General features: G+C 55.7%; 1 protein-coding gene across 6 annotated transcripts in view; it reads right to left on the bottom strand.

Annotated features, from left to right (window-relative positions):
• Positions 1 to 26,454, bottom strand: part of SRCIN1 (SRC kinase signaling inhibitor 1) — a 174,581-nt gene that overhangs the window by 51,774 nt on the left and 96,353 nt on the right. For 2 of the 6 annotated variants that reach the window (XM_081582293.1, XM_081582295.1), the window contains exons 1-2: positions 16,744 to 16,980; positions 8,617 to 8,679 (exon numbers count right to left, since the gene is read on the bottom strand). The exons of 1 other annotated variant lie outside the window; for it this stretch is intronic. Coding sequence is in view for 2 of the 5 variants with exons in the window: in XM_081582290.1 (XP_081438416.1) it covers positions 8,617 to 8,679; positions 16,744 to 16,867 (187 nt within the window). In the remaining 3 variants the exon portion in view is untranslated. Of the gene's footprint in view, positions 1 to 2,802; positions 2,902 to 8,616; positions 8,680 to 16,743; positions 16,981 to 26,454 lie in introns of those variants that run through there. 3 more of the 6 variants (XM_081582294.1, XM_081582290.1, XM_081582289.1) reach the window with 3 other exon arrangements.

Here is a 26,454-nt window from a genome sequence, read left to right as displayed (position 1 = left end):
CTTTGGGGGCACTATATAGGGCCCCCATTTACCTGTTTGGATTAGAAGCTCCCTCAGGGCAAGGCCCTTGTATCCCCCTTAAACTGGGGCCTCCTTGAAGGCAGAGGTACCCCCTCCCCCACCCAGACTGGGTGGTCTTGCAGGACAGAATTAGGTGGGGGTGAAGAGACTCACAGGCCACCTCAGGAGTGAGGTGGGAACAGTGCCTGGGGACAGTCCAATGCCAGGCTTGGCCTCAGTGCCATCTCTGCCAGTGTCCTGGCTCTGCATGGCTGTGAAGTCCTTGTCCCCTTTGACCTGCTGCCCTCTCTCCATGACTCCCCACAACCATAGGACAGCCCTCTTCCTGGCGAGGTGATGGCTCTTCTCTCTTAGCAGAGTGATGTCTCGAGACTGTTGAATTAAGCCCTGCCTGTGTCTGCTTTCACTCCAGCCAAATGCCTCTCACGGGGAAGGAAACCGAGGCCCGGAGAGTGAACCTGAGTCACACAGGAGCTGGAAGCGGAGCCAGGAATGGAACCTGAGCATCCTGGCCCCCAGGGACAAGGACTTTCCCACCTCTCTCTGCCACTTCCCAGAAAGCAATTGCCAGGGGATCCCTTCTCCAGGCCCCAGACCCCAGGAGGGCAAGACTAACAAGCTCCTTAGGAGAAATCAGCAGCGAGGAGGAAAATGCTGAGGCACCCCGGGCCCCAGAGAGAGAAGGGCCATGGGTCACAGTCCAGCCACCCCCTCAGGTGCCTATCCCAGCCCAGCAGCTGCTCACCGCACAGAAACCAGGGTCCCCACGTGGCACCTGAATCATACTCCTCAGACAAGACTCCCCTCCCGGCAAAAGAGCTGACAAGCCAGCCTCCTGCTCAGAATATCAGATACGCAAACCTCCTCCAAGCAGGTGAAGCTATGGCATGACCAAAAATCACTCAACTTGGAGGGAAGAAAGAGCTCTGTTCAAACCCAGCCCTGCCACTCACTCTCTGGCTGTGTAACCTTGAGAATGTTAGTAGCCTCTCAGAGCCTCAGTCATTTCATTTGTTTTTGTTTTTTTTAAAAACTATTAACACTCAGACGGGTGTGCAGGTTGTACACGGCACAAAGGCACCGGCCGGGGCATGGGTGGGGGGACAGTCCCTTCCTGATCTGCCCAATCCCTTGACTTCCTTTCACTCCTCAGTCAGGCTTTTATCACAACCAGGATGGTAGGGGATTGCATTTTTAGCGACTGATGAAGATCTGGCTAATTGGTTTCCCCAGGAAGGGCAGAGGCGGGGATGCAGAGGGGAGCAGTCACCCCTAGTCTGAAGCCCTCGCTGGAGAAGCTGGGAACAGCCCTGGCGTGTGCCCACACAGCTCACGCTAACAAGCTAACTCCTGCCTGGCTTCTCCACCACCGTCACGTGCCCGGGGAAGGTGTCCTGTCAGCCCCACATCTCCTTGGAGAGGCAGCAGAGAGGAACACAGGCCGGGAGGGAGGGAGGGAGGTGGGGGGAGGCGGGAAAGCAGACGCCTGTGCTCCAGCTCTGCCACTGCTCTGGGGAGGCTGCCAGAGCACCTTCTATCCCCTGGGGGGAAACTCGAGCCTTGGGGTGCTAAGGCCAGGGCAGCGGGTGTGGGCAAGGGGACCTTTACCACACCCCTGAAGCTGCCTTGGGCTGAAAGCAAGCCCAGAGGAAGGCATCCTGTTCCCAGGAAGAGGGACCCCAATCTGTTGGAGGTGAGGGAGTGGAAGCCCCACCATGCACCCCAGCTCTCCACAGGGAAGTGTCGTCAACACCCAGGCTTCCTCGAGGGTCTCACAAATGTTGGACAGGAGCCCCAGCCCGGCTGGATCCCTCCACATCGTCCTCTGAGACACTGCCCTTCATGGGGTCAGGTTCTCTCTGGGAGGCTTTTCCCAGCCCCACACCCCCAGCACCCAGACAACAGAGTCCTAGTGCCTTCAGTCTCCAACCACAGGCCACGCTTCCGCTCGACAATGCCTGTGCCCCGTGGTGCAGGCCCACATGCGCAGCACAGGCTCACGGACATGTGCCCAGTCACGAGAGGCTCCCCTGCACCCACCACAGGCATCCACACACAGAAGGGCACACCTGGGCCCAGCTGGGACCGGGTCACCACAGAGCCGCCACCCTGACCCACCACTGTGCCATCTTGGATGCCACGCAGACAGACAGGGCACGGGCCCGCACACACATGGTGTACATTTACCATCCCCTGACAGTGCATGTGGGAGCTCCCTCGCGTGTTAGTCTGAGGCATCTCCAGTTTGGAGTGAGAAACACTGGAGACCCCATCTGCCATCCTGAATCCAGCCACCCCTTCTCAGAGACGCGATTCCCGTGGCCCCTCTCTTGCTTTGCCAAGTTCAAGGTCTCTCAAAGTGTTTACATTTTGTCTTGACATAAAGGCCACTCCACTCTCACCAATGTTTACCCAGCCAGGCAATGCCAAGGACCGAGAGGCCACTTCCAGACCTGACACGCCCAGCCCTGTCTCCCTCTACAGGTGCTCAGCCTCCTGCAAGGAGCTGGCGGGCCTTGGACCCACTGCCACCTGCTGCCGGAGGGTGAAGGACAGGGCTGCCCTCACCTCACAGGTTAATTACTCTACTGTCCGGCTTAATTACTCTACTGTCCCGCAAGCCCGACTAAGAACAAACAGCAAATGTGCATCCCATTAGGCTCCTTCCCTAGGGATGCTGAGGTTAGCACTGGGAGAGACTCTGGAGGATGGAAGAGGTGGAGCCTGAGAAGGCAGAAGGAGACTCAGGGTTTCCTGCCTGACTGCTGGATCCACACTGACCTGGAAGCCTGCTCGGATTCCAGGGGCATCTTTCAGTTCTCCCTGGTGTCTAGCCTGAACCGTTCCACCAGAGCAGCATCTGGGAAGGTGGCGCATGAGCTGGAAGGCAGGGGAGAAATGCACAGTCTCTCCTTCCATCTGCAAAAGACTCAAAGGCTCCAACCACCCATTTCAGCTAAATCCACCCATCTGTGTGGAGTGACGAGATGTGAACTCAGCACCAGGCTTGCTGGGTGCTCTGGGGAAAACGGACCAACCGTGAAAGACAGCACTCCTGATACCCACCCTCCCACCAGGCACACACTCAGGACGGTCCTCAAGGGGCTCTGATAGCCACTATTCATTTGGTTCTCAGACACACCTTGTGAGGTTGCTCTCCCCCATTTTACAGACGAGAAAGCAGAGACTCAGGAAGGGGTGACTTGCCCATGGTCAGAGCTGGTAAGTGGAGAAGCCCTGGTCTCGACTGTGGGGTTCTGAGCCGGGATTCCCCTTCCCTCCTCTATGCCCTGCTGATTCATCCCTGAGCCTTTGTCTCAGCCCCTGGGCCAGAGCTCCCTATATCCCCTCAGTCTGTCTAGCTTCCTAAGAAGGAGGACTCGAATAGCCCCCTCCCTTGTGAAGCACAGAGACCCTCAACACCATCCTTTCTGGCGAGACCACACACCAGAAGAGCAGGGACCCTTCCCCAGGGCAGGGCTGAGACAGGAGGAGGGACAGGGAGCAGGGCAGCCCCAGGGCCCCAGAAGCCCAGGATGGGAAGGGGGTCCCGCCTTTCCACAGCCCTTCCCTATACCTCAATTTGGTGCAGAACTCCCCCCCACCCCAGCCCCTGCCACAGGCTGTGCCAACACCAAACTGCAAGTCCTCCGTATTTCAGGAACGCCATCCAGCCGGGACTTGGACACCTCCAGAAACGGAGAGCTCATTATGTCTAAGGCACCAGACAACTTGTGAGGCCCCTCCTTCCTTAAAGGGAGCCAGAGTCTGTGCCCACGGCCCTCAGAGGGACCCAGGGTGGGTCATGACTTCTCCCTTGGGGCCAGAATGAAGGCTCCTGAACCCAAATCTTCTCTCCCCAGCCCAGCACCTCAAGTCTCTCCGTCCACAGCCTGGCTTCAGCCCCAGGCCACCTGCACTGCCCTCGGCTGGGTCAGCTGCAGGTTGCAGGTTGTCACCGCTCCTGTTAGCTGGTGGCCTTCAGAACTGCTCCAACTTATCTTGGCATTTATATATATATATATATATATATGAAGATACCAAGGTCGCAGCAGCCCAGGTGACCCCTCTGCATCTGCACTCACCAGAACCTCCTCCTGCCCTCAGCCTGTGTGCCAGGAGAAATCAATGCCAGGGCAGACACAGCCCTGCTCTGGGACCAAGATGGACCTCCTTATCCTCTGCTCCTAACTTTTGGGCCTCCCCTGACCTTGGGCCTCAAGGCCAACTTGACTCTTCCTGCCGGGGATGGATGATTCCTGGCAAGGTGAGTTCAACCTGCCGGCTCCTTCGAGGTGCTTTCCTCTGCCTTCTGATGCCTGGCCTCACTAATGTGATTCCAGGAGTCTGCTCCAGGTCTTAGCCCCTTCCTAGCAACTATGGCCCTGTCAGCCCCAGCCAGGCGTATCCCAGCTCCAAACACTAAAGCCTTTGCCCAGGAGTTTGAGTGGGCAGCCTGCTCTGCCCATAATTCTCTGGTTAGTGGCCTGAGGCCCTTGATACCCTGTCCAGCAGCCAGGCATTGCAGGGGTGTGTCCAGCCACTCTGAGGACTGGAAAACCACAGCCCACATGATAACATCTGAAGCATGTTAACCACACAGTGCTTCCTCCTTGTTAACCTACTTCCTCCTCAGCAGACTCTACCCTACTGCCAGAGGGCCCTGGATTGGAAGGAGAGGCTCCCTCACCCCGCGCTGCTTCCTAGCACTCTGCCCCGTATCTGAATGCCATGCTCGCACAGTGGCTAATTCTGGCATCTCATCAGACAGTAATTATGGGGGAATCAGCAGCACTGTCATCTCTGCAGCTCGGCACCTGTCACCACGCCACCATCCCCAGGCTGCTGGGCTGGGACCGGAAGCTGAGGGAGGAAGGGTTTACTGGGGTGAGGGGCATCTGCTCCCTTCTCGCCTCGTCAGCCCTCACTTCCTTCAACCCTACCTCCCCACAGGTGTGCAGCGCATGTCAACCAGGAGGCCACTAGCCACACCAGAGCTCCTTGTTAGCCAGGCCAGGTATGGAATGCACGTGCTCTGGGTCACATACAGGTGTGTTGAGGAAGGACACAGCATGCCAAGGTTCAAATCAAAAAATGCCCCTTCCCATAAGTGTGACATTGAACAAGTTATTTTACTTCACTGGATATCAGTTTCTCTAATGGGGAAAATAGTGCCCACCTTGAGCAGAGGGGAAGAAATAAATACATAGAGTATCTAGCACAGTGGCTGACACACATAAGATCATGTATTCACTCAACAAACAATGCATACACACCTACTGTGCGCTGGGCAATATAAAGATGCCAAAGTAAGTGAATCGCAGTTTAGCAAAGACCACACTGGGTCTAGGCATGAGTCCAGGCCACACTGGGGTGTAGGCATTTTGTTTGGCTGGTAGTATTTTATTTTGTTTCTTTGATTTTTAATGCCTTTAAGGAACATAAGCATGCTTCTCTATGGTCCTCATTCGCTACTTCACTCATTTCCAGCCCCTGAAAGCAATAGGTTTGCAGCCCCAGGAGCGAATGTGAACTCAGAGGGGCGACACCGAACTGCAAATCCTCCCTATTCCAGGAACTCCACCCAGCTGGGACTTGGCTACCTCCAAGAACAGAAAGCTCACTACATTTAAGGCACCAAACATCTTGTGGTGCTCAGAAGGCAAGCCTGGAGGTGGTCAGGGAGGGACACTTCAGGGAGGAGCAGAGGTGGGAGGTGACAAAGGCAGGGCCTTCCTGGAAGAGGAGGCACAGGAGCAGAGAGTCACAGAGGGAAAGGCGAGGCCCACTGGGAGCTGATGGAGACAGAGGCATCTCCAGGGGTCCTTCCTAGTGCTGGATTTCTGCCTGGCTGCAGCGCCTCCCCCTCCTCCAGAATGTTTCCCAGGTAGGTCCTGCTGGTGGAGCTGATGTACTACCACGTCCCCTCGCCTCACAAGCAGCATCTGCTGCCCCAGCCTCATCACTGGGTCTCTTCCCTGGCCCCATGGAGAGGAATGCAGCCCACCCCCACCAGAGTGGAAAAGGACTCTGGCTAGAACTGAAAGGAGGTATGCACGTGAGAATTCTCTAACCTCCAATCCACTTCTGACCCCTGACTTCAGGGTCAGGAAGCCCCTGACACTCCCCCAGGGGCGGACCCAGCAATGTGGTAGGGGGAGGGAAGTGGATTCCCAGTGGCTTGAATCACAGGGAGTGCAGAAAGTGAGGCAAAGGCACAGCCCTCTACATACAGCATGAGGGACAGAGGCTAGACTTCAGGAAGACTTCAGGTGGAAGGCACAATGGCAGGAGGGGGAGAAGGGCTAAGGTTGCCACAGGGGATCATCTGTGTGACCCTGGGTATGTTACTTAACCTCTCTGGTCTGTCACCACCTTTGTAAAATAGAGACTACAGCATCGAGCTCACGCGACAGCTATGAGGATGAAATGAAGGCGTACAGGTACAGGGCTTGATCCAGCATATGGCTTATACAGTTTTGAGCAAATATTCAGTAAATATTGGTCATTTGTATTTTTATTATTACCAAGAATACTTTTCTCCTCAAATTCAGTAATGACTAAATGAAGGCCCCATACCTTTCCAGCCCTGCACTCCCTTGCTCTCTCTGAGCCACGGAGGGAGCATGGAGGTATCTTCTAACCAGAGTCAGCAGAGAGGAGCTGACCCCACAGAGCCCACTTCCAGGGAGGCCTCTGGCCCCGGATGATGTCTGCCCCACCACAAACAGTCTAATAACCCTTCACAGCACGTTTTCAACCCCCTTCTCCACATGTTATTCCACTCTGGGTGGTAAAGCTGGACAGGGGTTGCTCTGGTTCTTTACAGATGTAGAAAGGAAGTCTTGGGAGGGACAGAGCTCCCTGTCTCTGGGAGTGTTCTGGAAGAGGGTAAATGAGAGAGGAAGACATTCACTCTTTCCTCTTTTCCTAGTTCCTGACCCTCAGCCTTGGCCCATCTGTTTGTGTGGAGAAGTAGGTGGGGGGGGGTGGCTTGTGTGACCAGGACAGGGGCTGAGGAGAAAGGCAGCAATTTCAAGTCACTCCTGCCTTCTCCTGGCAGCAGCCACTGATAGGGGAGGGAGGGGAGCAGCGTCACTGCTCTTTTAGGAAAACGGTAATTTTAATTAAGAGGCAGACAAACGAGTGCTCTGCAGATTGTCTCCGAGCAAAGTTATTAAAAAGCCATCAAGGCGGCAGCAGCCACAGTGGCAAGGAGGGCTGCTTGTCCCATCTGCCCGCCCGGACTGGGGCTGAAGCATCCTTCAGAGAGTGGAGAAGGGCTGGGGGACACGGAGCCTGCAGACAGCTAAGACAGGGACTCTGCAACCCCTCTTCAAGGTGAGACAGGGGCAGCACTCAGACAGTACCCAGCTGGAGCTGCCCCACCCCAGGGAGGGGCTGGGGGAGGTGCACAAAGGGAACCACAATGGGGCAGCCTCTGCTGTGGGCCAGGCTCTTGTCCGGCTGCTGCTTTTCCTCTACTCTCCTCAACAAGCCTGCCATTTTATAGGCAAAGACACTGAGGCTCAGAGAGGGAAAGTGGCTTGTCCAAGGCCAGCAGCTCGGACAAGGCTTAAGTGAGCATTTGAACCCAGATCAGGCTGACTCTCAAGTCCAGTGCTCTAGGTTGCTGGTCCCGGGCACAGAAGTGGGAGGTGGGCTCCCAGAAGCCCTCTGAAGTGGCCTCAGCTCTGGCTGAGTGCTGCTCACAGTCCCCAGGTTGCATGGATTGGGACGTCCAGTCATCGCCTGCTTGGTGGGAACACACTATGAGAGGAGTGCCATTGGGATGCTCAACGGAGACATGCAGTGAGAAGCAGCCGCCAGCAGGGGGAGCAGGGGCGGATGGGCATCAGTGGACAGAGGATCACTGCCCTTTCCAGTCAGCTGGCCAGGCCACAGCCTCAGGCCCCACAGCCAGTGAACTCTGCCAACCCCTTAACCTCTATCCCCACACCACTTAAGCAACAGAAGAACCTTCGCTGTCTTCGTCACTGTTGGCCTCTGTGCCTAGCCCAGTGCCTGGTACAGAGAAGGTGTTCAATATGTCCATATTGAATGAAGGAATGGATGTATAAACGAATAAATGATTGAATAAATGAAATGAGATCACAGATTTACAAGTACCTATAAACTAAACAAAGCTATACTGAGGTCGACATGGTCCCATCTTCTCCCATCCCCCTCCACTGGCTGATGATGGAACACGGGCTGTCCCCATAAGAAAGGCCCCTTGCTCCTGACCCCTCTCCCCAGGTCTCCAGTTCCCTCAACAGAGGGTTCCCTCCTCCCCCCCTTGCCCAGCCCCCACTACACGGAGCTTTGCAGCCAGCACACACATATACATGCACACGTGTTTGCTCGCACATACTAACCCACATGCACACACGTGCACACACGGACACATTCTCTGCCAGGCAAGGTGCCCTCCCCAGAGTCAAGTCTCTGCTGCCCTCTCCCAGAGCAAAGGCCTGGGCCCACCAAGGATAGCCCCCTCCCCCATTTCTGGCCCCCGAGGCTGGGGAGCGACATCAGCCCGGGAGTGGTGGGAGGCAGGATGGTAGGGAGAGGCCCCCCTCCTGGCTTACCAACCTGGAGACTTTAAACAGAGGGAACAGAGTCCTGGAGCCTTCCCTCCCGCTGCACGCTGGAGCCCTGGGTGAGGGACAGGAAAGGAGGAAAGTGTGAATGAAGGCCCAGAGCCGGAGGAGAGGAGCTGAAGAGTGGAAGGGGCGGGGGCAGGGCTCCCAAATCAGGATGGGCCGGCCAGGATGGGCCGGCCAGGCAGGGGCTTGGCTGTGGGGCAGGAGGGGACCGGGACAGAGCAAGGCAGAGCCTTCGGAGCTGCCCCTTTGGGGCAGTTTGCCCCTGAGGGCTGGGGGGCAGGCAGGACAGAGGTGGGGTGCTGGGTCAAGAGCCGGGGCTGAAGGGACAGAGACATTGATGGGAGACAGACAGGAGGACAGACAGTACGACAACGACAACGCAAAAAACATGGGGTTCCTCAGAGTGGGGTCCCCAGGATAGACAGCCAAAAGCCAGGCCTGGTTCTCCTCCCAGAAATGCAGACAGCCTCTTTACTGGGGGCCCACACAAGACCCCAGATGAGAGCACCTTGGAGAGCCCATCTGCCTCCCCCAGCCAAAGCCACCCCATTCGGGAAGGCTGGTGGGTTCAGAGTCAGAGGGCCTCGCTTCATTGCTCTGCTGAAACCCCCTCCCAGCCGAAGAGACCCCCATTGGCTCCACTCACCCCCTAACCTTCAGGAAGGCCACCTCCTCTGCCTGCAACAGAGGAAGCAGAGGGACTTCACACCCAGCAAGCGCGCACGCACGCTCACTGTGATGCAGACAGTGCAGGAAAATGGTGCCCCTGCCCATACAGTCCAAAGCCCTGTGCCCAGCTCCTGCTTCCTTGCTTGCCCAATCCTCAGCCTGCCAGAGCAGGGCCCCTCTCAGCTGTCCATCCCACTGCCTCCCTCTCACAAGCAGGAAGTCCTTCTAACTGTGCTGCCTCCCCCAGGGCCATGCTGCCCGTCTTCTGCCTTTCCTCCTGGGGCAAGCAGCACTACGACCTGCCTGCATGGAGACACTGTAGCCTGGGCGTCCTCTTGGGCCCAGCTCTCACTGGGCTGGTTCAGACCCATCCGCACCCACGTCACGTCTGGCTGCAAGCATCCTCAGAGCCCCCTGCCAATCTCATGGTTCCAATTTTCCCACTGATTACCCAAGACGCAGGCACCCTGGGGAGAAGCAACTGTTGTACCCAGATGTTGGGACCTTAACTGGGTGAAGAAATCGGAAATGTTCACCAACATATCTAACCCGAGAGGGCTCCCTGGGCAAGGCAGTGGGGTTAGGGGTGGGGCACAGAAGGGGCAGCTGGACAGAGGGGCACCAGCTGGGGGCACAAAGGCTCAAGAGCCCTAGCTCCCTTCTTACCACTAGCCTTAAGTGGCAGCTCCAGGGGCCCAACCCCAAACATGCTGAGGTGAGAGAATCTGGGTTTTAAGACTAAAGAGACTTTCTCATATATGCCCCTTCTTCCTGGGGGAATGGCCACCCATTATTCATTCTCAGTTGGACAGTAAGGAGGAGGATGAGGACAAAGATTACTATTTACTGAAGTTCACAATGTGCCAGGAACTCTGCCTAAATTACCTCATTTAATCCTGGTACCCACCCTGTGAGGAAACCACTGTGATCAGCCCCAATTTACAGATGAGGAAACTGAACTTCAGAGAGGTGAAGTGACTTGCCCCAAGACACACAGTGAGTGTCAGGGCTGGAATGCCAGCCCAGATCTGTCCAAAGCCACAGCCCGAGCTCTTGACTCTAGGTCTGAAATGCTTCCCATCCATCCTCCCCCAGGATTTGTCTGTCTCCCATTCAGTGCCATCTGGGAAGTTCTGCCTAAAGTCTAACTTCCTTCTATCCCATGCTCCAGTATAAACTATCTTTCTTGGACAGTAGGGGAAGAGAAGGCTTTGCTTCCATCCCTTTCTGCCTCATCCTAGGAGTGGGAGGCAGATAACTCTAACCTTTGGCTGCAGATGGACTGGGGATCAGGGTAAGGGGATGAGCTATTGGGTTCAGAAGTGGGTTCAGGATCTCCCAAGCTTCATCATTAAATGATTTCTGGCTCTCCAGGAGCCCTTGCCTACTCTCCAGTCGCCATCATGGAAGAAGCTCCAGGAAGTCTCTCAAAGGTCTCTTCCCATTTTAACATCCAGAAATCCTTCTGAGCACCCAGACTAGGGAGAGTCTAAAAAGTCAGGGGCAGCAAAGCGAGACTCATTGTCCATCCTAGTAGCCCTGGCTTTTCCTCATAGTTCCAGTTTTCAACTCAGGAGGCTGAGGCAAGAATGGGGACTCATCAAGCCAGCCTGACCACAGGGAGGGGCTGGACTGGCATGGGGACAGCCCAGGAGAGGAGGCAGAGAGGCCGGGATGTATCTGCAAGGGCTTCAGTGAGCCGTGGCATGCCTTCCCAATGAACTGGGATCGTTAATTCTTCCCCTTTGAGGCAGATGCTGGGCCTGGGGGTGACGCCACAGATGCCTGCTGTGTCTGCAATTATCAGTCGCCCTGGGGTGGAAGGAGAAGGCAGGACACACACCCTCTCTGCCTCCTAGGCTTTGCACAAACATCTCCAGCTAGGGCCACTCCATGGGGGTCTCTGGTTCTGGGCCCCTCCACCCTCAATGTGGGCCCCTGGATCTGAGGTCTCCAGCATGCTCTGTGGCTGGGGTGGAAAAGAAGCCAGGGTGCTGGGATGACGATGTTTGCCAAGGTGTGACGGACAAGCACGTGAAAAACCCAGCTCCTTTCCAGTCTTAACGCTACTCCACTCCAGGATATGCAGGCAACTGGGCCAGGTGGCTGAGGCTACCAGGAACCAGGAAAAGGTTGTGGGGGAGATGAGCCACCAGCTGGAAGTGCCTCCGCAGAAGCAAATATGGACTGGATTATAGTCCCTGGTTGGAATGGAGTGCAGCAAAGCCTTCTTTCTGGGGTGGGAGGAAAATGCACGTAGCTGAATCTTATAGCCTCTCCCTTACCCATCCTCTGGGCCCATTGGACAGATTTAGGCAAGGTGTGCCTTTGGAGGAGGAGGGACTGTTTGTAACACATGTGCAGGCACATGAAAGCACCAGTATTCTCTTGGGCCAAATCTCCATTTTTCCTGGTTTATCTGGAGCTGGGAAGTATTATTCCCACCCTCTGTGTGGCAAGGCCCATATTATCTCAGGAGAAAGGAGATGGGTAGAACCTGTGACAGTGTGAAGGGACCTTAGTTATTCTCTAGTTCCATCCTTTCTCACACCAGGGACAGTGAAGACCAGAGGAGGCAACTAACTTGCCCAATGTCACACAGCAGTAGGAAGGCAGGCAACCTGGCACCATCCAGTCCTTGCTCTTTACCCTGCACCTGATCTCTCTGCCCTGCGGGATCAAAGACTGACTTCCCTGTCCCTTCTCCTCCCCAGCAGCTCTGAACCCCTCTCCATCATGGGCCCCTGCACTCTGCCAACCACCACAGCCACACGAGATTAAACTGGACTTACCAAACTCCTGACAGTAGCCCAAAGGTCATCTCAAAGGTCATATTAACCAGTCCCCTGCACCTAGGTGCAACACTAGCCTACTTGCACTCATATGCACCTGTCATTGAGGGAAAAGATGCACAAACAGCACCTCAGAGCAGCCACCCTTCATGCACTGGGAGATTTCCTTCCCATCTAACCTCAATTCCTCCTCCTGCAGCGTGGGCCTGTTTCCTCTCAAGCTGTCCTGAGCAAAGACAGGGGGAGGGGAAAAAGAACAGGATTCCCAGCCTCCAACCCCTCTGTCTGCCCACCTACAGCAGAGAGGATGAGGGCAGAGCGTCCCAGGGTGGCTGGGCCCTGAGCCCAGTGCGCCGTGCGAGGGGCAGGAGGGCTGAGGTGGGGAAGCGGCAGCTTGAGTGTGGGAGAAACAGCTCCTCTTGGAATTGTCCTTCCAGCTTCTCATTCCCTGCAAACTCCTGCATCTCGGGTTAGGGGAGGGTTTCCATTGCGTTCAGAGACAGCCATCCCCTCCCCATACTATTTATTGTTTCTTATGTGACAGGCACTGTGATGGACAATTTTATCCATTATTTCACTTAAGCTTCACAACAATTCTGTAGTCAGAAACTGATTTGCCTGCTGAGTCAGTTCCTCCCTGAGACTAGATCTAACCTAGATCCCTCTTGCTGCATTTCCTCTGGTCCATCCTCCGTGGCGGTGGAGAGGTGATTTTTGCTCCTGTCTTCAGAAACCCTCATCTTACTCAGTGGCCCACCTTATCTTGCCCAAGCTGCCAATCTTTACCCCAGTATTGCCCCATGTGATGGGCATTATGAGGGGATGGGTGAAAGAAACTGAGGCAGGTTGAGGGTTGAGATGTAGGACACTGGCCTGTACCAAACACAGCACCTAGCAGGTAGCAGGGGAGGAGGCCCGTGAGGTCAGGCAGTGTGCTGACCGGGCAGCGCCCAGACATGCGATGATCCTGGTCTCGGTGACCATCTCTCAGGTCCAAGTTCCTACCCACATATACCTAGAGCCCAGGTGCCTGAGCAGAAGTGGGTAGGGGTATAAGATGGTGGGACCTGTCCTGGGCTGCGGGAGGCAGCTGAAGCCAGAGGGAGGGACTCTTACACCTAGCTAAGCTCCTGGAATGTAGAGGGTACTTAGGCCCTGAGAACAAAGGATGGAGACCCCCAAGCCCCTCTGCCCGTCTCACTGGGATTTCATACAACCAGTGGTAGCCACAAGCAACTGCAGTGAATTCACACCCACTTGACTTTCCTGTTTGGACTTTTTGGAGCAGGACTGATGAGGGCAGGGGTCCCCTCCACTAGGGCTACCCCCCTATTCTGCTTCTAGCAGGGCACCACCTCCCTAGGAGCCACAGGAGCCACCTCCCTAGGGAATTCTCAGACCCTGGCTTCCATCCCTCTGGGAGATTCCCGCAGTGACAGCCTGGGCCAATGGGCAAGGGGAGTCTGAGTGGTGGGTTGGACTCTGGTCCCTGTGGGCGGCACCCTCCCCGCTTCAAGCAGGCACCATTAATGTATGCAAAGCATATGCAAATAACCCAGAAGAGAGACACAACATCGGTGGAATGACAGAAGAGACCTTGGAGAGGAGACAGCCCGCCCCCTTATTTCACAGGTGAGGAAACAGGCCCTTGCCAGGAAGGGACTTGGTCAAGGTCACTTGGACATCTGAGCAATAACGAAGGATCCTAAGAAGGTCTCTTTACTCAGCCCAGTGCTCTTTCCATGAAAGTCTTGTTTTCCTTATGGGGGGCTTACATGATGGTGAAGGGGTCTCAGGGTCTGTACAGTGTTCCCTTGGCCACCTTCCTTCCCCATCTAAGCCTGGGTAGGAGGTGTGGGGGACCCGTGGGCCAGCGCGGTAATGATGCCTGGGGCAGTGGGTGACCAGAGGGGTGACGGGGCCAGAGGCAGAGGCATTGGACTCCCGGCAGCCAAACAGCAGAAGGTGGGAGGAGAACCTGAGTGTCTAAAGCCCCATGTCAGGGCAAGGTGCCCGCTGTGTGCGGGGAGGGGGACAGCGCCCTCACCACACACACATCTCTAAGTGCTCAGCAGCCCCCTTCCGCCTGGCCTCTGGTAACTATGACACCTGACAGACCATAATAGTCCATTCAAGCCCATCCCTTCCGTGGCTGCAGCTCCCCTCCCCGCCCCCCACCAACTTGGTTTCTCAGCCTTCCAGTCGGTCCTAGAAAGCAGGACAGATGCTACAGAAAGAAGACTGACAGACAGATTGGAGGGGGCAGACGGGGAGAAGAGGGGAGACTCAGGAGTCGAGTGAGGGAGACAAAGAGGAGAGAGCGCGGGAAGGGCAGAGCGGGAGAGATGGAGGGGTGGCGGGGACTGGGGAAGAAAGTGGGGCGTCTGAGGAGCAGAGCAGTGAATGGAGGAACAGTGGAGCTAAGGGGGGGCTCCCCATCTCCAGACCTGAAGGATAAGGCTGGAGCCCGGCTGAGGGTCATGGGAGCCCCATCGGGGCCCGAGGGAGTCCGGGACCGTGTCCCTGCCCCTCTGCCCACCTCCCCAGCAAATTCCCTGGCTGCCAAGAAATCGGTCCTCCCGTCTCTGCCTCCCTCGGCTCTCCTCCCCTCCCTCCCTGGGGGCAGGCAAGCTCAGCTTCCCAGCCAAATCCAAAGCCTTCATCTCCGCTTTTCAGAGCTGGTAATGAAAGAAGGGGAAGCAAATGCAGCCCTCAAACCCGCTGACGGCCAGATTTTTATTATCTTTGCTCGAATGGGCCCTAGGAAGCCAACAAGGGATTCTTCAAAGAACATCTGAGTGGCTCACTGAAGCCTGCACCTGCACCAGCCCACCCATGACAGGCAGCCAGGGCCTAGGGGGGCACAACCTGTCCCCCACCTCCCACCAAACCCAGAGACCAGTGGGAGGCTGCCAGGAGCCTCTCCCTCGGCTCCCTGTGCCTAGTCAGGGGCTGTTCAGTCAGACTGCCAGGCTCAGAGGCCAGACGCAGGCCCACTGGGACTCGGAGGCAGCCTCTGTCCCTCCCTGGGCCTTGAAGACACAAAGGAAGGAAGAAACCGGATCTCCTTGCCAGGGGTTGGAGGAGATAAGTGCTTGGGATTCCTCGAAAGCAAAGCTTTCATGGCAAGCTCCAGATCTGTCCCTGAACTCTCTGCCTGCCCCCTCAAGGGCCTACTGTCTCCCTTCCAAAGGAGCAGCCCCTCCCTTCCAGAGCCTGGCCCACTACTCGGGATGATCCTCGGACTCCAAACACAGCTCCCTCAGGTCAAAACCTCAACCCTGTCTCCTTTCCTTCCCCAAGACCTAACCTGGAGTGGAGACGGGACTAAAACAGATGTGATACTTTCAAAAGCCCAGCCCCCTCCCTGTTCGAACTGGGCAGCCGTGCCACCATCAGCCCCAGCTCTGACCACACCGGTGAGATCGATGCCCACAGCCAAAGAAGGAATCAATGGTTCTAATTAAACCTTTTTTCCAGGGTGGGTCCCTGGCCAGAGAGAGAGAAAGAGAGATCACCTGAGGCTTTGCATCACAGCACCGGACTCTGTACCCTGTACATATTTAAGAGACCTGGAACCCTGGATTCCCAGCAGGAATCAGGCCGTGAAGACCCCAGACACCATCCCCTCCTCATTAGGCAAGGTTAGACAAGGAGGCAAGCAGAAAGCATGGGGTCAGGGGCAAGCCTCCCAATTCCCAGGGACCTTCCCCTAGGAGGGCTCCCGGTCTCCACTCAGCACTGCCTGAAGACCACAGCAGCTTCTTCCAGATCTCCAGAGCACACTTGCATCTCCATCCCAGCCCTAAGGGTCATCACAGAGAACTGGCCATCATGGTAAGGGCGGAAGGAGCAGGGCTGGGGTGGGGGGAGCACTGGACAAAGACCCTCTTGTCCCCAAGGCACGGTGGCAGGAAGCCAGGGCAAAGCCTTTGCACTCGCTGCCAACGGTGCCTGGGTGCCAGGCAGTCTGGGTGGAGGGGGAATCTTATTCTTGGAACCCCCTCCCCTTATGCCTTATCCCTTGCTTCTACACTAGGCCACCAGTTAAGTCTCTGCCTCAACAATTCCCAGCTTGCCCGGAGCCTTCCTTCCTGTATGAATGTCGGACCCTGACACTTGCCCACAGTGGCCTCAACCAGCAGAAGACCTCACACATAAACCATAACTGCCCCCTACATACATACACATGCACAACCATGCCAGAAACCACCACCACCGCGGCTGCCACCAGTGATGATGGAGCCCCACATTTTCACAGTGACAGTCTCCATCAAACGCCTCATCAGTTTTTTAAGACAGCAAGAGGGATAGGGAAGGGAATGTGAGAAACTGAGGCACGGAGTTAGACACCAAAGCAGTTGGCTCAAGGTCACCCAGACCAAGATATTCAGAGTTGGAAAAAGGCATCCTATCCCGGCCCCAAAGTGATCAAATTCAACACTAATGAATATTCAGACTCACAAGCCTGGAAGTCTGGTTACCTATCCCCTCTCCCAGCCCTCATCTGTTTTTCCCTCCCCAAAACAAGGCTCCAGCCAGGAACCCACTTCCCTTCAAGTTGGGGGCTACAAGACCTGCTGGTTCCCTAGCATTGGAGAAGAGGGACTGCCAGTCCGGGATCTCCTCGCACATTCCCTGTTCTTGCTCACCTGGCTCCCCTCGGCCCCCGGGGTCCCTCGGTCCGGCCTCCTCCCTGGGAGATCGGGCTCTGCCCTCCGCTGTCCTCTCCCACCAGGCCAGGGCAAAGCGCCGGAGGCACTGCCAGGGCTGCATGGGGAGGGGTGGGGCGGGGGGACTTGCACTAGCAGCCGCACAAGCCCCGCCGGGTCCTGCCAGCCGAGCTGCGGAGGCACCCGGCCGGCCCCCTCTGCTTCCACCAGCATCCTGCTGCCCCCACCGACAGGACTCGGAGCTGGCCCAGGAGCTTCTGACGTAGCAAGGGGGTGCGTGGGAGGGGAGGGGGGGGCTTAGCGCGGCCCCTCCCCAACCCCGCCCTCTGCCGTTCAGCTTCCCTCAATCCCTACCTCCTCGCTCACCCTAGACGCTCTCCCCAGCTGGGGGCGCCCTCTCCCGCCCTCTGGCCTCTTCACCCGGACGGCTTAAGATCACATGGCCCCTCCCCCAGTCCTTCCCTCTCGTGACCCCTCCCTACCCGCCAGTGGAGAGGGGAGCGGGTCCCCAGTTTCTGCAACTGCTACCTTGCTACCTGGGCTCCCAGGTCTCCAGGGCTAGGGCCTCGAGGTGACGGGAGGGTGGGGGTTGTGGGGGGGAAGGAAAGGGGAAGGGGGCGGGAACACAGGCTGGTATCCTGGCAACACAGCCAATCCCAGAATACATTCATCCCCTTCCTTCCCTGGGGGGCTGGCGCAAAGCGCCTACCACCACCATCCAAGGGCGTGCACCCCATTCTGGGACTTGGGGGGAAAGAGAGGCCCTTGATGCTCCTACCATCTCTCCATCCCCTTCGCCTCTCTGCATCCTCCTCTTCATCCGCCTCGGATGGACCACTCCCTCCCCCATTCCCTTCACCATCCATCCCCCTTTCTCTTCACTCCTTCCTTCCCTGCCCCGCACAAACCTCTTCAAAATTTAACCCCCCCTCTCCGGGGCTCCCTTCCCCGGGCCTCACGAGGCCCTCCCCACCCGGTCTCCAGCCTCGCCAATGCCGGACCCCTTCTCTGGACCCAGCACTATTCTCGCCCGGTCCTTCTCCCGAGCCCGGCGCGCCGCGGTCCCCTGCCCCCCACACACCTGAGACCCGAGCACCCCTTGCCCCGCCGGCCGCCGCCTCCCCGGCCCGGTCGCCGCCCCCGCCCCCGGCCGAGGGGAAAACACACAAAGAAAACAGAAATACCTTCCACTTAAGCATGGAGGCACATTAGGAAGGAGAGAGACAGGGACATGCCTTGGGACGGAGCGTTCCCCATCGGGCGGGGGCGCGGGGGGCGGGGGCCCCGGGCCGGCCTGCCTGGCGCTTGCCCTCTCGCCGCCTCGCGGGCTCCTTGCTGGGCCCCAGCCCCGGGGCGCGGTGCCAGGCGGGCGGGCCGGGGGCGCGGGCCCCGCCGGGGTGGACCAGCTGGGAGGGCGCCGGCGGCCGGGCGTGTGGGTACGCGCGCGCGCGCGGGCGTGTCACCGAGTGTGCGAGAGCGAGTGTGTATGTGTGTGTGTGTGTGTGCGCGCGCGCGCGGGGGGGGCCGGTGCGGGTGTGTCACTGCGGGCGGGAGCGCGCGCAGCGCGGGCACGCGCCTGTGGCTGGAACGTACAAAGGGCCTCTGGGGTGGCAGGGAGCTGGAGGGGAGGGGGCCGGCGCCTCCCGCCCTCCAGTTGCACTGCTGGATCCCGCGGCTTGCGGCCGGGACGCGGATGCGGGGCGCGCTCAGGCCTCCCGCCCCGCTGCACCTGCTTCTCATACCCTGAGCAATCCTGAAGCCTTGATAGAGACAATTGCCTAAAGCCCGGAGCGGGTCTCGAAGGAGGGGGGTGCATCTCGAGGGTGCGGGAACTTGTTCTCCCAGCCCTGGCGCGCCGTGGGATGAAGAAGCATTCGGGGAGGTACGGGGCAGGGCGGGACCAGGGGTTACTCTTCAGCCAAGGTGACCTCCGAAAGCCACAGCTCCCTATGCAGAGAGAGTCTGGATCCTCCTTTGCCGGGACGCTCCCCTCGTCCCCTCCTTAGACCTGGCTCGGCCACGGGGACCCAGTCCCCCGGCGCCCCCTGCTGGGCTGTCTCCCCTCCCCCCCCAGCTCGGGTTGCGGCCCCTCCTGCAGGCGTCTGCTGAAACTGCAGGGGCCGGTGCTGTGAGTGAGGGGAGTCTCTGCCCATCTGCCAAGTAGGACCCCAAAAGAGGGCGCTCCAGCTCCTGCCCCTTCTCACACCTCACCTGGCGACATCGTAGTCACCTCCAAGAAGCCTGCAAAGCGCCAGCTCTACCCCACCCCTGCCTTACTCCCACCCTCTCTCTGTCCCACCTTAGCCTACCTGTTGGCTCCACAGACTTCTCCAGGTGACTCTGTCCCCTCCTCCCGTCCTAGTTGCTTGCTCCCTCTCTCTCTCCGGTTCTCTGTCCTGTCCTCTCTCTCTCAAACTTCTCTTGGTGAGGGGAAAGTGGGCCAAGACCCCTGCCCCTTTTGCTTACTCCTGGCATTCCCAAAGCCAGCTTAGATGAGCAAGGAAGGGACACAGTACCTCTCTTCGCTGTAGGCCACCAGGCAGAGCGGCAGGCGGGAAGAGAGGCAGGAGAGGAGACCCCACCCCAGTTGGCCCAAATGACAAACCGGTTTCCCCACTTCCTGGTCTACCCAGTTGCAGCCTTAATCCAGACTCTCTTCCACTTTCCTTTCCGCCCCCAGGTCTGCCCTGAGCCAAGCACTCTGCCTGGCTCAGGGCAACTCTGATGCCCCTTAGAAATTTCTCTCCAGCTACAGTAACTTAGGTGGCCAGGCCAGGGTAGGAAGAGGAGGGGCTCCAGTCGGACAGCTCAGGAGGGCAGCCAAGCGCGTCCTGGCCACACCGTCTGGGCACACGACCCCAGCAGTCGGCTCCCTGACTTCTCCCCTCCTGGGCCAGCTGCCTCTCCCTCTGCCAACTGGACGGTGCCCATCTTTTGGCCTTTGAGCGTGCTGTGGGCACTCATCCAGCTCCCGGCTTGGCTGCCTGCCCAGGATGGGCATGGGAGGCAGCAGGCCCTGTGTAGAGGCGGGGTCGGCAAGAGGAGGGATGGCTTCCCTTCAGCTGCATGGACACCACCTCCCAAGCCTCTCAGAGCCCAGAGGCTAGGGACTGATGCTGCTGCTCCTCCTCCTCCATCCAGGCCCCCAACTCAACCACACAGGATGCTGCCCCTCCCCTGCCCCTCAGGTTACCCTCCAAGAGACAAGGTCTCTTCTCTCCTCCATATTGTGCCCACCTAATATGTGTGCATGCTAAGTCATTTCAGTCGTGTCTGACTCTTTGCAACTCCATGGACTGTAGCCTGCCAGGTTCCTCTATCCATGGGCTACTGCAGGCAAGAATACTGGAGTGGGTTGCCATGCTCTCCTCCAGGACATCTTCCTGACCCAAGGATCAAACCTGTGTCTTCTGTGGCCCCTGCATTGCAGATGGATTCTTTACCTGCTGAGCTTCCCCACTGGGGAAGCCCCCCAATATGTTTTTTCATATTCTCTAATTTAAGCATCTCAACAACCCTGCAAAAGTGGCTGTTTTCAGCCCCATTTCAGAGAGAAAGGAGTTGAGGCTCAGAGAGGGATAACCACTTGCCTAATCTAAGCGTAGCAAAGGTGAAATTCAAATCCAGACATGCCTGACTCCAAAGCTCCCAGCCTCCTTTTATATCACCACCACCATCTCCTAACCCAGTGGGCTGCCCGAAGGTGAGGCCTAATATCTGACACACTCTCATGACCTTAGAGGAAAGGAAGAGAACTGGGCGCAAGAACACGACTGAAGCTTAAGACTAGTTATTTATATCAGAGTTAAGGAACTGGGCATTATCCCCTGGATGAAGACTGGAAAGATGATTGTTCTGTCACATGGAGGTTTTTCTGGCCTTTACACAAGATTCCAATAAGCCACAGGCTTGGGGACTTGAGGAGGGGGACTCTGAATTAGCCCCTAGAGATTGGGAATAATTTCAAACATGTCAGCAGGACAATGCATCCATCAGTCACTACCCTAAGGTGACCTCCCACATCACAAAGGCCACTCCATAGTGAGGGGCTTAAATCAGATTCAGGTATCGTTTTTTGTGTGGCTCACTTTTTAGAGACAGATCCTAAACATTTTTTCATAACTGTGAGCTCATTTGAACCCCTCCTCCCCTCAATCCAGGATTTCCTCCACTTAATCCAGGACTCCACGGTCCCGTGGAGAGGTGAGAAGGAATACCGCTCGTGAATGGAAACAAAGACCCTTGAGGCCTGAGTTGAGCCTGAGGGCAGATGACCTGACACCAGCCACCCTCACTGACCCTGCCCAATCCTCTAATATCACCGACTCCTGGACAGGAGTTTGAGCGAACTCCTGGGAGATGGTGAAGGACAGGGAAGCCTGGTGAGCTGCAGTCCAAGGGGTAGCAGAGTCAGACATGACTTAGCCACTGAACAACAGCAGCAACAAATCCTTTGCCCCCACCCCCCAGAGAAGGTAGGTGCCTGCTCCCCTTCCTATCCAATCTCAAAAGCCAAGGCTCCTTCTCCTAGGGAGATGTCTGGAGGAAGCCATCGCCTCTGATCAGAGCGAGAGAAACACAGGTATTATTTCTCCAGCTGGGAGACCAGAATTGCTCCTGGAAGCTGGCATGGTGCCCAGGCACAAGAAATGTGCCAGCTGCCTCCACCTGAGATGCCTCAGGTGCCACCCACCCCCACCCTCATTCCTCAACAGGTTAACTTCCCTCTAGCCTGCCTCTCCTGCATCTCTGGCTGCATCTTGGTTGGGAGGGGGCTGCTGGCTTGTTTGAGATGTTGGAACAGCAGATCGGCAGATCAGCAGCAGATCATAACCACCCACCTGGCCCTTCTCACTGCACCCAGCCTGCTCACCTCTTCCTGGGAGACCAAGGGACCAAAGTTATGACGGAGCACCCTAGAAGTGAGAATTCTCTGTGTCACTTCTCCTTCCCCAAGGGTGTTAAGAGCCAGGGTTGCACCTGGACAAACATCTGGGCAGGAAGAGGGAGAAGAGGCCTGGTATGGGCCGAGGGGCACACGGGCCTCTAGGGAAAGCCACAAGGGAAAAGGTGATGTGAAAATGATAGTGGGACACCCCAAACTGCCCACTCAGCCAACTTGGAGGCCCCCAGCCCAGATCCCTGAGAAAGCACCCTGCCAGGAGGATGACTGTTTGGCTAGGGCACATCATAAGCCCCATTTGGACCATCCAGACTCCACCAGGGTGGCCCAAAGGCAGTGAGGGGGCTGTGAAGAGCCCTCTTCCCAGGAAAGAGTGACCAGGGCAGTGAGCTGGCCTCTCGGGCTGGTTTGGGTTGGGGAGCTGAGGAGGTGGAGGCTGCTTCCTTCTGACCACAGCCCAGTCTCCACGAACCCCAAGCCTCTCCTCCAGTGTGCCTCACTCTCCCATTCCCCCTCCCACCCCAAGGAGAGGAGTAAATGGCAATAAGTTTTAAAAGACCCTCCTCTGTTCCCTGCAGTCCCCTCTCCCTTGCTTGTTATTGTAATGAATGCTAATGAAGCTCAATAATTGATGTCCTCATTAGCACATCAAACCCACTTTCTGAAAAATGGAGAGAAAAAGTGGTAGAGAGGCGGTTTCTCTGGGGTCTTAACTGTAGCCAGCTCCCTCCAAAGAAACTCAGGGTGGTGCTTCCAGCAGGGAGGGACCCCACTACAGGGACTTGCACTAAGAAACCTAGATGTCCCCCTCTGACTGAGAATTTTCTGAGCACAAGACTCTGTCTTCTCTGTCAGATGGCCAGTGACAGTCCTGTCTCTCCCATCAGACTGGGGGCACTGAGTCCCTCTCTGTTAACTAGGACTCTCCGTCAGGGCAGGGCAGCAGTTCTTAAACCAAAGCAAGAATTAGAATCACCTGGAGGACTTGTGAAACTAGGGGGAGGTCCCACCCCCAAAGTTCCTGATTCAGTAAGTCTGAGGAGGGGCCTGAGAATTTGCATTTTGACAAAGTTCTCAAGTGTGGCTACTGCTGATGCTACTACTGCTGCTGCAGGGGAACCACACTTTGAGAACCAGTGGGGTTGGGACCACTTTCTTGCTTGCCCAGTTTCAGGCTTTGCTTGCTAGTGGAGCTCAACTGGCAAGCCACCGCAGAGCCTGGTGCACAGGGAGTGTCCAGGAGAACTCTGTAACACAGATGAATGTACCTCCCCCTCCTTTCCTTAAACCAACACTAAAGCCAATCCCAGTCACCATAAGTGCCCCTGGTGACTCCTTCCTCCCCCAACCTTGACCTTCGAGGGCTGGAGATGGCCAGAGCTGGATCTCCTGCTCCCCAGTTGCATGCACCATGCTGGTGCTGCAGAAGCCAGTGGGTCCCCTCTTGTGGGAGGAGGAGGGAATAAAGGTGAGGGAGAGGGGTCCCAACACCCCACCTCACTTTGGGATGACCTCCTGGGGCCTAAGTAGAGAGAGGGGCGTGTGGATGGAGTCCACGAACATGCATATAGCATCCCACCTCCTTCTTTCCTACTCAGTTGCCTAGACACAGAAAGCAAAGAGAGAAGAAAGATGAGAACACGAGACTACAGCAAGGAGAAAGAAGGCACTCTGCATCTCTCCTTGAGAGGACATATTGTGAGCCACTGGGGCCCAGGTGGACCACAAGCCCAACTCCTGCAGGACCATACCCAGCTGGCTTTTAGGCTCTAGACTTCACCACCTGATCTACTTGCTTTGGGAAAGAAAGGAAAAACAGCCTTCCAACTCTATCCAGCATCCTTCCCAGACTTGCCAACCTGCCTTATAAGCCTAGGGTGGGCACTGGATCATCCTCAGTTCTTTTACCCATGGTAGCACCCAGAAACCCTCTCCACCTTCCAGGGTCACAGAATTACCTATTTAATAATGAAACTCATCTATTGCTGGTGGGAATATAAAATGGTTCAGTAGCTACAGGAAACTGGCAATTCCTGAAAAATATAAACATATAATTACTATATGACCCAACAGCCCAAATGTCCTTCCATGGATGAATAAACAATTTGTGATGTGTCCATACGATGGAATACTATTCTTTCATAAAAAGGAATAAAGTATTAATACATGAGTCAATGTGGATGAACCTCAACATTGTGCTAAGTGAAAGAAGCCAGATGCAACAGGTCAGGTATTGTATGATTCCATTTATAGGAAATATTCAGAATAGGTAAATCCGTAGAGATTTGTCTGGGGAAGGAAGAAATGGGGTGCAATTGCCTAATGGATATGGGGTTTCCTTTTGGGAAAATGTTTTGGAACTAGATAGACGTAGTGGTTGCTCAACATGGTAAATGTACTAAATGCCACTGAGTTGTTCATTTTATAATGGTAAATTTCATATTATGTGAATTTCACCTCAAAAAAAAAAAATGTAGTAGGCATTTTCCAGGGAGTTCATTAAGTAGACCCATCTGTAGATTTCAGAGTCTACTTTTTTTGGAAACAGAAGCTTGTGCCCACGTGAGTTACAGCCACTCCCCAGGGTTTGGGGCACCAGACACCCACACTGAATACTTGGAAGATGCTCACAGGACCCCAGGATGCAGTTCTTTTGGACCCAGACTGCATCTTGACAGCCTCCTGCTCTGCCTGGCTCCCATCCCAAGGGAGCCTCCCTTTCAGGTTCCTGCTTCCCAGGCAGGCAGCAGACGCCTGATCAAGTGTTGAGGAGCTAGCTTCCCATCTTCATCTAACATTGTGCCATCTGCCCTCGAGGCTGGCCCACCCCTCCCTGATCATCTTGCTCCAAACATAGCTTGAAAAAGTCCATCGGTTTTCTTTCCCACAGATTATTTTAATTACCCCCTAAATGGGCCCCTTGTTCTCTGGCATCTCTCACTCTTCCCCAAATCCTTTTCCCTTGATCTTGGCCCTGGGCTAGCCTCTCTGGGTACAGGCAGGGAAGGGAGGGGTCCCGGGCTGAATCAGGCACATTTTCTGTTCCCCTCAGCTCTAAAGCCTCACTAGATCATTCTGCTCAAAGACCTTCAGTGACCGCTCCTAGAGCAGAGGGTTGTGTCCTTTGGAGATCTTGAACCTTTTGAGGTCCTGACAAAAGCTTTGCCCCCTTCCCTAAACAAATGAATATACATGACCAGCTGCAAGAAATCTGTGGCCCTCCCTGACCTCTGCAGCCCATCCTAGGACCCCCTAAGGCAGGGCTTCTCAAAGTGTAATCCTCAAGATGAGTACAGAAATGAAGAATCATCTTTGAGAAAACTTTATCAGGATTTGACATTGCCACACATTCCAGTACATGATCATTTTTGCGGTGTTTTATAAAAAACAACCTGAGTTCACAGCTGGAAATGTTTTGCTCTAGCCCCATTCTTTCCAGCCTCATCTCTGGCTACCTCCAGCAACGACACTCACATACACACACATCCTGTGTCTTCCCTTTACACTCCATGTCCTTGTCCATACTGTTCTCCACTTTGGGGTTGTCCTTTCCTTCCTCTGTACCTGTGGACACCTGACACCCACTTCCAGGCCCAGCTCAAATTCCACGTCCTCAATAAAAGCCTTCCCAATTCCAGCCCTGCCCTCCTCACACACAGGCACATGGACACAAACACATTCTAGCCAACAGTCCCTCTCCCCTGGGTTTTCTTAACACTCACTTAGCTTTATTTGTGACCAGCTGGTTTGCTTCTGTGGGGGCAGAGCTTTAGTCCTCTTGGTCCCCCCTATCTTCTCCACCCTCCAGAGTATCTGTGCTTGTGGATTCAGGCAACCTGCTGCCCTGATTCTCTGGGGTTCTCCTGTGGCTGCGCCTCCATGTGCCCCCCTTCCATGCTGGGAGAGCTTCGGGCATCTTCCCAAGATAGGACCCAGGCCTGTATACCACTCCCTGTGCCATCCATCCCTGGCTTCCTTCACTCTCCTTACTAGAGGTCAGACTTTCTCAGTAAAAACTATTGGTATATGACTGGGGCCAAATATTAACACATACAAGACTTTAAGGGCTGGAAAAATTAATTTGACTGGTTTTCTTTTTTGTTCTGTTTTGTTTGGGTTTTGGTTGCCCTGGATCTTCATTGCTGTGCATGGGCTTCTCACTGCGGTGGCTTCTCTTGTTTAGCAGCACAGGCTCTAGGCGCAGGGGCTCAGCAGTTGTGAGGCACAGGCTTAGCTGCCCCGCGGCACATGGAACCTTCCCAGACCATGAATGGAACCTGTGTCCCCTGCATTGGCAGGCAGATTCTTATCCAGTGTACCACCATGGAAGTCCTTGATTTGTTGTTTAATAGGAAATTCTATTTGTATGTGATACAAAATTCAAAAGGTGCAAAAGGAAAAGTCAATTTCCCTGTCACTGCGTTCTGTTCCAGTCACCAAGTTCCAGACCCAGAAACAAACACCATTCCCAGCTTCTTTGGTCTTTCAGGGCTTGCCTATATGTTCACAAGCATTTCTTATGTGTTGTTTTATCCAAATGACAGCAGACAATACACACTCAACAACATAAACTAGAGACTGTTCTGCACCAGCACATATGAAGGTGCCCTGTTGACAGATGTTTAGGCTGTGGTGCAAGAGATATCCTGCCAGTTACTTTATTTTACACAATGTGAGTTTATATGTACAATAAATTCCTAGAAGCAGAATAGCTGGATAAGAGGTACATGCATAGTAACTGTTTTAAATATGAACCATTACTTCTGGTTTTGCCCTGACTAATGGCA

Source organism: Giraffa tippelskirchi, chromosome 3 (genome assembly GCF_054371585.1).
Source record: "Giraffa tippelskirchi isolate mGirTip1 chromosome 3, T2T-mGirTip1v1.2.pri, whole genome shotgun sequence".
In the NCBI taxonomy this organism is placed as follows: Eukaryota; Metazoa; Chordata; class Mammalia; order Artiodactyla; family Giraffidae; genus Giraffa; species Giraffa tippelskirchi.
Note: the sequence above shows the minus strand (reverse complement) of the source record. Positions and strands in the feature narration are given on the sequence as shown.